This window comes from Oncorhynchus masou, chromosome 28 (genome assembly GCF_036934945.1).
Source record: "Oncorhynchus masou masou isolate Uvic2021 chromosome 28, UVic_Omas_1.1, whole genome shotgun sequence".
Classification (NCBI taxonomy): domain Eukaryota; kingdom Metazoa; phylum Chordata; class Actinopteri; order Salmoniformes; family Salmonidae; genus Oncorhynchus; species Oncorhynchus masou.
The window spans coordinates 39,651,873-39,665,906 of record NC_088239.1 but is presented as its reverse complement, the minus strand read 5'-3'; the positions used below and the strand labels follow the sequence as shown (position 1 = coordinate 39,665,906).

At 40.1% G+C, this 14,034-nt stretch overlaps 1 protein-coding gene across 1 annotated transcript in view; it reads right to left on the bottom strand.

The window, feature by feature from the left end:
- Window positions 1–14,034, bottom strand: part of LOC135517564 (neurogenic locus notch homolog protein 1-like) — a 68,030-nt gene that overhangs the window by 37,770 nt on the left and 16,226 nt on the right. Inside the window, exon 4 of the mRNA XM_064941975.1 lies at window positions 8,175–8,513. Coding sequence (XP_064798047.1) covers window positions 8,175–8,513 — 339 coding nt within the window. The remainder of the gene's footprint in view (window positions 1–8,174; window positions 8,514–14,034) is intronic.

The following is a 14,034-nucleotide window of genomic DNA, read 5'->3' as shown; positions in this document are numbered from 1 at the left end:
TTACGGAAAAAGCAAACCATGCAATAATCTGAGTACGGAGCTCAGAGCCCAAACAAGCCAAAAAGATATCCGCCATGTTGTGCAGTCAACAGAAGTCAGAAATAACATTATAAATATTCACTTACCTTTGATGATCTTCATCAGAATGCACTCCCAGGAATCCCAGTTCCACAATAAATGTTTGTTTTGCTCGATAATGTCCATCACTTATGTCCAAATAGCTACTTTTGTTAGTGCGTTTTGTAAACAAATCCAAACTCACGAAGTGCGTTCACTAGGAGCAGACGAAATGTCAAAAAATTCCATTACAATCCGTAGAAACATGTCAAACGATGTATAGAATCAATCTTTAGGATGTTTTTAACATAAATCTTCAATAACGTTCCAACCGGAGAATTCCCTTGTCTTCAGAAATGCAATGGAACCCGAGCTAACTCTCACATGAACAAGCGTCACAAGCTCAAGGCATTCTGGCAGAGCCCTGACTCATTCCCCTCTCATTCTGCCCCACTTCACAGTAGAAGCATCAAACAAGGTTCTAAAGACTGTTGACATCTAGTGGAAGCCTTAGGAAGTGCAACATGAACAATATCCAATATGACCAATATCCCACTGTACCTTCAATAGGGAATGAGCAACCTCAGATTTCGACCAACCTCAGATTTCCCACTTCCTGATTTCTTCAGGTTTTTGCCTGCCATATGATTTATGTTATACTCACAGACATCATTCAAACAGGTTTAGAAAGTTCAGTGTTTTCTATCCAAATATACTAATACTATGCATATATTAGCAACTGGGACTGAATAGCAGGCAGTTTACTCGCGGCACTTTATTCATCCAAGCTACTCAATTCTACCCCAGCCATAAGAAGTTAACGCTGCCAAAGGTGCTTCAACAAAGTACTGAGTAAAGGGCCTGAATACTTATGTAAATGTGATATTACATTTTTTTTATACATTTGCAAAAATGTCAGTTTTTGCTTTGTCATTATGGGGTATTGTGTGTAGTTAGATAAAGGGGAGAAAAACAATAATCAATTTTAGAATAAGGCTGTAATGTAACAAAATGTGGAAAAAGTCAAGGGGTCGGAAAACTTTCCGAATGCACTTTCTGTTGAAAGGTGAACCTTTGCCCCAGTCTGAGGGGCGACAGGCTAATTAGCATACATAAAAAATATATAATAAAATAGGCTACTAAAGCATGACTTGGATCAGTAGCTTCTTAAAAAAATACATCGTGCCTACAGTCAGAAGGAAAGGCAGCGTGTGCAATTTGGGAAGATTATTGTTGAGTTGCAACGGTCTGAAAAGTTGAGCGGCTAAGCCAGCCATATTGCAATATTTCATAATACAATGCAGGAAAACATAATTTGGTAAGCAAATGGTTATTACTGTAAAGAGAACACAATAAAAATACTAATGTCGTATCAAAATTCTCAACTTAATTGACCGAACAACAGTATAGCCTATATTATTGGCACAGAAGATATTCACTATTCATCATTGTTGGGTCAGTGCTACTTAAAGGTTTGCTTTTTTTTACAATTTCCTCCTCCAGTTTAGATGAACATCATATTCTGTGTCTCGCCTTCTCTTAGGCCTATTATATGGTCGTTTTTATTGTATCTACTTGTCAGTATCAGTTGAGTAGGCTAACTTGTAATTTGTTGAATAAAAAAGATTGTGCGAATGTCTCCAGTCATATAATGTGTAGTAGAATTTTATGAAATGTGTTTATAAAAAGGCAACATTTTCCCATGCAAAGAAAGAAATGTACAGTATCCAATATAGCCTAGGCCTAATCTACACTATAAGTGCTCAGCTATGCATTGAACGGTCGTTTTTTGCGAACAGTGATTGAGTTATATTATTAGCCTAAATTATGACCAGCCAATCTTCTCATCACTTTACAAACAGTATGCTATCTTACATAAGTCTGCAAATGCAATTATGCATGGAATGCTTTTCTATTAAGGGGAATTTTTATGGTGAAAATTTGCTTCACCAAACTTGAAACTCATACGCCGCCTATGTATGCCAAGTTGTAAAGCGGATTCATGTGCTTCATTTGAAGAATTGAACAACAGATATAGCAGCAAAATAATCCTGGGATCACTTGTTAAATAGTGGCCATCCAAAACTCTATTTTCAAATGCCAATGGTCAAGCATGTTGGTGGAAGTGTGATGGATTAGGGATGCTTTGTTGCCTCAGGACCTGGACGAATTGCCTTAATAGAAGGAACCATGCTCTGCTCTGTATCAGATAATTCTATGGGAGAATGTCAGGCCATAATGTTTGTGAGCTAAAGCTGAAGCGCAGCTGGGTCATGCAGCAAGACAATGATCCAAAACACACAATCAAGTCTACATGAAAATGGCTAAAATGCAACAAATTTGAAGTTTTGGAATGGCCTAGTCAAAGTCCAGACCTAATCCCAATTGAGATGTTGTGGCAGGAAATAAAACGAGCAGTTCATGCTTGAAAACCCACAAATATTGCTGAGTTAACGCAATTCTGCATGCAAGAGTGGGCCAAAATTCTTATACAGCTTTGTGAGAGACTGATCAACAACTACAGGAAGCATTTGGTTGCAGTCATTACAGCTAAAGGTGGCAAAACCAGTCATTGAGTATAAGGGGACAATTACTTTCTCACACAGGGGAACTTGAGTTGCATAACATTGTAAATTAAATAAATTAAATAAGTATACTTTGTTATTTGTTAACTCAGGTTCCCTTCATCTAATATGAGGTTTTGGTTGAAGATCTGATAACATTCAGTATAAAGAAATGTGCAAAAATAGAGAAAATTAGAAAGGGGGCAAATACTTTTTCATGGCACTGTACATTTGGAGTTATTTGGTCACTTTAGTTGTGATACAAACATTAATAACAGAAAAGTGTTTTTGAGATTCTTCAAAGTAGCCATGCTTTGCCTTGATGAAAGTTTTGCACACTCTTGGCATTCTCTCTTCATGAGGTAGTCATCTGGAATGCATTTCAATTAACAGGTGTGCCTTGTTAAAAGTTAATTTGTGGAATTTCTTTCCTTCTTAATGTGTTTGAGCTAAATCAGTTGTGTTGTGACAAGGTAGGGGTGGTATACAGAAGATAGCCCTATTTGGTTAAAAAACAAGTCCATATTATGGCAAGACAGTCCATCATTGCTTTACATGAAGGTCAGTCAATCTGGAAACTGTCAAGAACTTTGAAAGTATCTTCAAATGCAGACGCATCAGGCGCTATGATGAAACTGGCTCTCATGAGGACCGCCACAGGAAAGGAAGACCCAGAGTTACCTCTGCTGCAGGAGATATGTACATACGAGTTACCAGCCTCAGAAATTCCAGCCCAAATAAATGCTTCATAGTTCAAGTAATAGACACATCTCAACATCAACTGTTCAGAGGAGACTGTGTGAATCAGGCCTTCATGGTTGAATTGCTGCAAAGAAACCACTACTAAAAGGACACCAATAAGAAGAAGAGACCTGCTTGGGCCAAGAAACACGAGCAATGGACATTAGACCGGTGGAATTCTGTCCTTTGGTCTGATGAGCTAAAATATGAGATTTTTGGTTCCAACCGCCGTGTCTTTGTGAGATGCAGAGTAATTTAACAGATGATCTCTGCATGTGTAGTTCCCACCATGAAGCATGGAGGAGGTGTGAAGGTGCATTGCTGGTGACACTGTGATTTATTTAGAATTCATGGCACATTTAAACAGCATGGCTACCACAGCATTCTGCAACATTACGCCATCCCATCTGATTTGCTTTTCAACGGGGCAATGACCCAAAACCCACCTCCAGGCTGTGTAAGGGCTATTTGTCCAAGAAGGAGAGTGATGGAGTGCTGCATCAGATGACCTGGCCTCCACAATCATCTGACCTCAACCCAATTGAGATGGTTTGGGATGGGTTGAACCGCAAAGTGAAGGAAAAGCAGCCAACAAGTGCTCAGCATATGTGGGAACTCCTTCAAGAATGTTGTTAAAGTATTCCTCATGAAGTTGGTTCAGAGAATTCCAAGAGTGTGCAAAGCTCTCATCAAGGCAAAGGGTGGCTACTTTGAAGAATCAAATACAGTGGGTCAAAAAAGTATTTAGTCAGCCACCAATTGTGCAAGTTCTCCCACTTAAAGATGAGTGGGGCCTGTAAGTTTCATCATAGGTACACTTAAACATTGACGGACAAAATTAGAAAAAATATCCAGAAAATCACATTGAAGGATTTTTAATGAATTTATTTGCAAATTATGGTGGAAAATAAGTATTTGGTCAATAACAAAAGTTTCTCAATACTTTGTTATATACTCTTTGTTGGCAATGACAGAGGTCTTCACAAGGTTTTCACACACTGTTGCTGGTATTTTGGCCCATTCCTCCATGCAGATCTCCTCTAGAGCAGTCATGTTTTGGGGCTGTTGCTGGGCTACATGGACTTTCAACTCCCTCCAAAGATTTTCTATGGGGCTGAGATCTGGAGACTGGCTAGGCCACTCCAGGACCTTGAAATGCTTCTTACGAAGCCATTCCTTTGTTGCCCGGGCAGTGTGTTTGGGATCATTGTCATGCTGAAAGACCAGCCACGTTTCATATACTTGCTGATGAAAGGAGGTTTTCACTGAAAATCTCACAATACATGGCCCCATTCATTCTTTCCTTTACACGGATCAGTCGTACTGGTCCCTTTGCAGAAAAACAGCCCCAAAGCATGATGTTTCCACCCCCATGCTTCACAGTAGGTATGGTGTTCTTTGGATACAACTCAGCATTCTTTGTCCTCCAAACACGACGAATTGAGTTTTACCAAAAAGTTATATTTTGGTTTCATCTGACCATATGACATTCTCCCAATCTTCTTCTGGATCATCCAAATGCTATCTAGCAAACTTCAGACGGGCCTGGACATGTACTGGCATAAGCAGGGGGATACGTCTGGCACTGCAGGATTTAAGTCCCTGGCGGCGTAATCTGCTACTGATGGTAGGCTTTGTTACTTTGGTCCCAGCTCTCTGCAGGTCATTCACTAGGTCCCCCCCGTGTGGTTCTGGGATTTTTGCTCACCGTTCTTGTGATCATTTTGACCCCACGGGGTGAGATCTTGCGTGGAGCCCCAGATCGAGGGAGATTATCAGTGGTCTTGTATGTCTTCCATTTCCTAATAATTGCTCCCACAGTGGATTTCTTCAAACCAAGCTGCTTACCTATTGCAGATTCAGTCTTCCCAGCCTGGTGCAGGTCTACAATTTTGTTTCTGGTGTCCTTTGACAGCTCTTTGGTCTTGGTCATAGTGGAGTTTGGAGTGTGACTGTTTGAGGTTGTGGACAGGTGTCTTTTATACTGATAACAAGTTCAAACAGGTGCCTTTAATACAGGTAACGAGTGGAGGACAGAGGAGCCTCTTAAAGAAGAAGTTACAGGTCTGTGAGAGCCAGAAATCTTACTTGTTTGTAGGTGACCAAATACTTATTTCCCACCATAAATTTGCAAATAAATGCATTAAAAATCCTTCAATGTGATTTTCTGGATTTTTTCTCTCAAATTTTGTCTGTCATAGTTGAAGTGTACCTATGATGAAAATTACAGGCCTCTCTCATCTTTTTAAGTTTGACAATTTGCACAAATGGTGGCTGACTAAATACTTTTTTTTGCCCCACTGTATATTTAGATTTGATCGTTTTCATGCCTACCAGGAAGGCTATACTCCTGTTGTAAAGCGAAAGCAATGTGCTTAATATTAGGAATGTTGAGAAATAAATATAGCAGGCCTAGCCTGCAGAAAGCTGATGGGATCCTCTTATTAGTAGAGGCCATCAAAACTCTGTTCTCACTCAAATGCATAGTCTATATAAATGTTGCGCAACATGAGCTCATGGGCTCTCATGAAGTGTTTGATTTTATTTTCGATTGCATTTGTATTGATGTCAGAGTGATTAGAGGGACAACAGATCCCGGAGTACCAGGCCATTAGCAACTGGCAGTTAGCAAGCACTAGTAGACTACTAATGACCACCAGTAGCATCAGAGCGAAGTTTTGGAGAAGCCTAGTTACTGTGACTAAATGGTCAGGTGGAATTTGACTGTGGTCATGACTCGTGACCGCCGGTATAGAGGTAATACTTTCACCATAACATCCCTAACCACCATTAATCACTATCTTACACAATAGCTCTACAACTGTAGTTTCCCACCAAGGGGGAATCCCAATTGGCTTGTCAAACCATTTGGAAACAGAAAACCTGTTTGATGTGTGTGTGTGTGTGTGTGTGTGTGTGTGTGTGTGTGTGTGTGTGTGTGTGTGTGAGTAGTTATCAGGGGGAACACAGCTAGCACATAGCGTACATTGAACCATATGCTTCTTAGAGCTTGGTGAGAGCATGCTTGTCCTATGATTATTTTGCACACAACCTTTGCATAACTTTCTGGGAATGGTGCAGGATAGTTGCTTGGCCTTAGAACATTCTCAGCACATTTAAGGAACTTGACAAAAATATATATATATTTTCTCTGTAATTCATTACTTTCATAAATGTTCAAACAGGGTTACATTTAATTTAAATGTTGGCAATATTCAAGGAAAGTTCTCCAACTGTTTTGACTTTGAGAATGTTCTAAAATATTTCAGAGAACATTAAGAAACAACGTTCTTCTGTGGGAATTTCAGGAGTTAGCCATAACGTTTCCTACAGGTTTCCTCATGGTTCTATTGAACTTCTTAGAGATAGGGGGCAGCATTTCCACTTTTGGATAAATAGCGTGCACAATTTCAACTTCCTGCTACTCATGCCAGAAATATATTATTTGCATATTATTAGTAGGTGTGGATAGAAAACACTCTGAGGTTTCTAAAACTGGTTCAATCATGTCTGTGACTATAACAGAACTTATGTAGCAGGCAAAACCCCAAGGAAAAACTGTTCAGATTTTTTTTTCCTCTGACAGTTCCCTCAGTTGTCTTTGCCAAGGAAAATTTGAAATTAGCGCCCATTTTAGAGTTCCTACAACTTCCACAGGATTGTCACCAGTCTTTGGAATTAGGTTGAAGTTAATCATTGGTGAAACGAAGAAGAGGCATATCCTGGAACAACATTACACTGTTGATAGTTACGCAAGAGGGAAAAAGGTGCATGTTTTGTTGACTTTCTCTATCGAATACAGAGTGCCGCGACTACAATTTGATCGATTATTAACATTTAAAAATCCCTAAAGTTGTATTACAAAAGTAGTTTGAAATATTTTGGCAAAGTTTATAGGCAACTTTTGAAATGTTTTGTAGTGACGTTGTGTTTTGGAAAGCTGTTTTTTTCCGGATCAAACCTGCTTTATAAATGGACATTTTGGGTATACATGGACGGAATTAATGGAAAAAAAGGAACAATTGTGATGTTTATGGAACATATTGGAGTGCCAACAAAGAAGCTCGTCAAAGGTAATGCATGTTTTATATTTTATTTCAGCATTTTGTGTAGCGCCGGCTACGCTAATTATTTTGTTTACAACTCGTTCAGGTGGTTCAGGGGGGGGGGGGTGCATGCTATCAGATAATAGCTTCTCATGCTTTCGCCGAAAAGCATTTAAAAAAATCTGACATGTTGGCTGGATTCACAACGAGTGTAGCTTTAATTGAGTACCCTGCATGTGTGATTTAATGAAAGTTTGAGTTTTATCGTGTTTTATTTGAATTTGGCGCTATGCATTTCCCGAGGCTATTGGCCACTTGAGACACTAGCGTCTCACTATCCCTAAGAGGTTTTAAAGGCATGTTTTCAGAACCTCCCAGCAATCTATAAATTTACGTTTCCAGAACAGGAAGATTTTTCCCTTCCGTTTACAGAACATTTAAAAACGTTCAGTTTTACAGGTCAGGAAACTCATGGTTTCGTTCCCGGAACCAATGGGAAACCAAAAACGTACGTTCCCACAACTTCCAAGGAACTAAATGTGTTAGCTGGGAAACGTCTGCGCAATAATATCCTGCCAGCAGAAACCAGAGACTAGCAATGCCCTATATCCACCAATCACATCCAAGCTACAACAGCTCTCTATTAATCAATTCCTGACAGTACCTCTTTGGTAAACACAAATGATTGAAAAGTCAATGCCAGGCAGGCTCAAACAGGCACAGATTAAGTATTTTAATAGATTTGAGCAAAGGGGTGAAGGGTTACCTGGCAGGCAGCTGCAGTCATAGGTGGTGTCCCCCTTCTGCACGCAGGTGCCCCCACTGTGGCAGGGAGAGGGGTTGCAGGGCATGTAGGGGGTCTCACAGTTGGCACCTGTGTACTCCTGGGGGCAGCGGCAGTGGTAGGAGCCCACCTCATTCACACACATTCCCCCGTTGCGACAGGGTGACGACTTCTGGGCACACTCATTGACATCCAGCTTGCAGGTCTGGCCATGAAAGGCGGGCAGGCATGCGCAGATGTAGTGGGACTCGAAGGGTGAGCATTGTCCACCGTTGGCACAGGGGTTGGATGCACAGGGGTTGGCAATCTGGCATGTCTTCCCTAGAGGAGGAGGATAGGATGACAACAAAGAAAAACAAATGAAATAACATCAAACATACCTGCATGAACAGTATTTAATTTGGTCACTTCATTTAGGCCATACCCAGCTAGCACATAATGTTCTGAAAACCATATGTTAGAGCTTGGTGATAGCATGGTTGTCCTATGGTTATTTTGCATACAACCTTCCCACAACCCCCTGGGAATGGTGCAGGATAGTTGATTGGCTTTTGAACACATTTAAGGAAAACATAAACGTTATTGTCTTGGTATCCCATTAGCCTGGTTGCAATCTCTGTTCAGCTACTACATCACACCAGAGAAGCGCTTGCCATTGAAACTTCCCTGCCAGTTCATTGTGAAAGCAGTAGCCTATTTTATATCCAGCAAGCAAGAGCAAGGTGCCTCTTTCCTCAAATAAATGTATTTGCTCAAAATAAGTGACCAAACTATATTGCTACTTTTGGGACACGAATTGGGCTAGGCTACTGGTTCAATAGCTATAAGAGGATGGAAGAGAGAGGAAGAAAAGATAGGGGAATAGAGAGAGGAAGAGAGGATGGAAGAGAGGTATAAAGAGGGAAATGAAAGGGAAAGGGGATACCTAGTACGTTGAACAACTGAATGCATTCAACTGAAATGTTTCTTCTCTGAATCAGAGGTGCAGGGTGCTGCCTTAATCGACATCCACGTCTTCGGGGCCCGGGAAACAGTGGGTTAACTGCCTTGCTCAAGGGCAGAATGACACATTTTTACCTTTTCAGCTCAGGGATTCGATCCAGCAAGAGCGAGAGGATGGGAGAGAGAGAGAGAGAAAGGATGGAAGATAGATGGCCAGTGGAGGTGCATGAATTGCACAAGAAGGGAATAGTGAAGACAGATATGTGTAAATTAGAAGTTAATTAATAGGCTGGACTATGCTAGCCTATATATTAGACCTAGCCTACCACAATTTAGGCAACCAACATCCGTGTTATGCAAGCCAGAGACAATGTTTTTTATTTGTCTGATGCCCATTTTGTGCCAATTAATTGAAGTTGAACATCTCCAAATCGTCAGTTTAATTAAATGTGCAATAAAAAAAGCATAGTGCTAGGTCTATTTAATGAAACTGGCTGACAGTGGCTGTTGATGTAGGCAAAAGATTGCAAAACAGGGAATCCCCGATTCCTCACTGAGCTCGTCTTATCCAAAAATGCATATCAAATGCAAGTGCACTGTCCAGCAGCTCACATCAGCAGGATCAAGAGCCTTTTGACTAGGAGGGACGTCTAACGTGGATTGCTAAAATAATGATTATGATCACATTTCCTCAATTTAAATACTAACCCTATGGGGACACCTTTACCTAGGCAGCCAAGCATGAGGGATCAGGGTAGCCTTTTATCATTTAGACATGATGTAGAAATATCCTTACGCCTAGAATAAAAACCCTCAGGCTTCCGGCATAGAGCCAGCAGCATACCACCCTGCATACCACTGCTGGCTTGCTTCTGAAGCTAAGCAGGGTTGGTCCTGGTCAGTCCCTGGATGGGAGAGCAGATGCTGCTGGAAGTGGTGTTGGAGGCACTCTTTCCTCTGGTCTAAAAAAATATCCCAATGCCCCAGGGCAGTGATTGGGGACACTGCCCTGTGTGCCGTCTTTCGGATAGGATGATAAAACGGGTGTCCTGACTCTGAGGTCATTAAAGATTACATGGCACTTATTGCAAGAGTAGGGGTGTTAACCCCAGTGTCCTGGCTAAATTCACAATCTGGCCCTCAAACCATCACGGTCACCTAATAATCCCCAGTTTACAGTTGGCTCATTCATCTCCCTCCCTCTCCACCGTAACTATTCCCCAGGTCGTTGCTGTAAATGAGTCAACTTATCTGGTAAAAGAACGGATAAAATAAATAAAATATTCAACTGAATTTAAAAAATAAAGAATTACATGAGGCATTTAGGGAAAAACTAATCCAATGCAAATCTTCCTCTGGAATAAGGCACATGCTGGGATAATCATGACATCACTAGTAATACTATAGCGGTCTCTCTATCTCCCCCTTCAAACTTTCCTTGTCAATTCATTTGATATGGTGAATTACACTATAGGCCTAAAATAGCTTGTCTGGACTCCATCTCGTAATAAGAGAGGTAGGACAAATAATATAAATGACATAAAAGTAATGATGATCAGCATATCAAAAGGTTAGTTGGACTTAGCTAAAGACCCATAGATCAACAATTCAAGGTTTACCTAGTAGCAGTGCAAATATCACGGTACAGCTATATGGACACTCAATCATTATGGTACTTCTTAATGGTAAGTTTATAAACATATATTATGATAAATATAATTTAAACTTGTATCTCATTATGGTAAATGGTGAAATAAGCATTGCCATTTATAATTGTAATGGCTTAGCAGAAAATAAGAAAATATTATCATTTCCTAGCTTAAAAAGAGAATGAATATAATATATTTTGTTTACAGGAAACTCATTCAACAAATGTAGATGAAATTGTGTGGAAAGGGGACTGGGTGGGGAAAATATATGTCTCCCATGGGAAAAGAAACTCAAAAGGGGTGATGATATTAATGAAAAATGATTTTGATCCGACTGTGCAAATTGCTCAAACAGATCCACAAGGTCGATGGATGGTTTTAAATATATTATTGGACTATAAACAGAGTGTTTGGTTTTAGAAACAGACGCCTCACAAGTCCTCAACTGGCAGCTTCATTAAATAGTACCCACAAAAACACCAGTCTCATCATCAACAGTGAAGAGCAGACTCCGGGATGCTGGTCTTCTAGGCAGTTGAGGTATACCAAACCTTTTTTGATGTACTCAGAGCAGAGCACCGCTATGAGCATGTGTTAACCAGTCCTATAAAAATGGTAGATTATCAGACAGTCAACAAGAAAGTCTGATTTCATTATTACTGAAACAGGGCCCAAGTGTTAAATATAAAGATCCAGTCCGTAAAAGAAATTGGAGGCCCCTTTTACACTTTAGTGTTGTGATGCAAAAATTCTAGCAAAATGAATAAATAAGGTATTGTCGGATATTATTCATCCTAATCAGACAGGTTTTTTACCTGGACGATACATTGGAGATAATATAAGACAAGTACTGGAAACAATAGAACACTATGAAAAATCTGTGAAACCACAGCTGACTTTGAAAAGGCTTTTGACAAAGTACGACTGGAATTTATATATAAATGCCTGGAATATTTCAATGGGTTAAATTTATGTATAGTCACCTAGGTGTAAAATAGCAAATAATGGCTACTTCTCAGAAAGTATTAAAACAAGGTTGTCCACTATCGGCATATCTATTTGTTTGACAATCGAAATGTCAGCTATTCAAATCAGATCCAACAATAACATTAAGAGGCTAGGAATCCAGGGCTTAAAAACAAAAAGGTGTCATTGTAGGCTGATGATTCTTTAAAAAAAAGAATGTATCCACAATTTGGATCCGTCCACGGCCTTAGAGGATCTAGATATATATTTTTTATGATAAGTGTACTATATTATTATTATTACGTATTGGATCACTAAAATATATAACTTTTATATTACCGTGTAGTTGACCAATAATATTTTGTGTTCAAATGCCAAAAATAAACAAATGATCTCAATAAAATACATTTTAATAGAAAGTTAAATAGATAAGATCTTGATACCATGGAAAGGAAAATACTTGTCTACGTGATAGAAAAATCACCCTGATGAACTCCTCAGTCATATCCTAGTTCACCTACTTGCTTATGGCTTTGCCTACACACCCAGCGACTTGTTTTTGGATTATATGAGCAATTTATTTTATTTGGAATGGCAAGCCAAACAAAATTAAATGGGCCTGTAAATATATACAGTTGAAGTCGGAGGTTTACATACACCTTAGCCAAATACATTTAAACAGAGTTTCTCACAATTCCTGACATTTAATCCTAGTAAAAAGTCCCCGTCTTAGGTCAGTTAGGATCACCACTATTTTAAGAATGTGAAATGTCAGATAGTAGAGAGAATGATTTATTTCAGCTTTTATTTCTTTCATCACATTCCCAGTGGGTCAGAAGTTGACATAAACAGTTTAAAGGCATTGCTACCAAATACTAGTGTAACTTGGGTCAAACATTTCGGGTAGCCTTCCACAAGCTTCTCACAATAAGTTGGGTGAATATTGGCCCATTCCTCCTGACAGAGCTGGTGTAACTGAGTCAGGTTTGTAGGCCTCCTTGCTCGCACACGCTTTTTCAGTTCTGCCCACATATTTTCTATAGGGTTGAGGTCAGGTCTTTGAGGTGGCTACTCCAATACCTTGACTTTGTTGTCGTAAAGCCATTTTGCCAAAACTTTGGAAGTATGCATGGGGTCATTGTCCATTTGGAAGACCATTTGCGACCAAACTTTAACTGATGTCTTGAGATGTTGCTTCAATATATCCACATCATTTTACTTCCTCGTGATGCCATCTTTGTGAAGTGCACCAGTCCCTCCTGCAGCAAAGCACCCCCACAACATGACACCCTTTTTCCTCCAAACATAACGATGGCCAAACAATTGTTACTATTTTTGTTTCATCAGACCAGGGGACATTTCTCCAAAAAGTACGATCTTTGTCCCCATGTGCAGTTGCAAACTGTAGTCTGGCTTTTTTTAATGGCGATTTTGGAGCAGTGACTTCTTCCTTGCTGAGTGGCCGATATAGGACAAATTTTTACTGTGGACATAGATACTTTTGTACCGGTTTCCTCCAGCGTCTTCACAAGGTCCTTTGCTGTTGTTCTGGGATTGATTTGCACTTTTCACACCAAAGTACGTTCATTTCTAGGAGACAGAACGCGTTTTCTTCCTGAGCGGTATGACGGCTGCGTGGTCCCATGGTGTTTATACTTGCGTACCATTGTTTTTACAGATGAACATGGTACCTTCAGGCATTTGTAAATTGCGCCCAAGGACGAACCAGACTTGTGAAGGTCTACAATTTTTCTGAGTTCTTGGCTGATTTCTTTTGATTTTCCAATGATGTCAAGCAAAGAGGCACTGAGTTTGAAGGCAGGCCTACATCCCCAGGTAAACCTCCAATTGACTCTAATGATGTCAATTAACCTATCAGAAGCTTCTGAAGCCATGACATCATTTTCTGGAATTTTCCAAGCTGTTTAACACAGTCAACTTAGTGTATGTAAACTTCTGAACAACTGGAATTGTGATACAGTGAATTATAAGTGAAATAATCTGTCTGTAAACAACTGTTGGAAAAATGACTTGTGTCATGCACAAAGTAGATGTCCTAACCGACTTGCCAAAAACTATAGATGTCGGAACATTGCTGCTATAACAGCCTTCACTCTTCTGGGAAGGCATTCCACTAGATGTTGGAACATGGCTGCGGGGACTTGCTTCCATTCAGCCACAAGAGCATTAGTGAGGTCAGGCATTCATGTTGGGCGATTAGGCCTGGCTCGCAGTTGGCGTTCCAATTCATCCCAAAGGTGTTCGATGGGGTTGGGGTCAGGGCT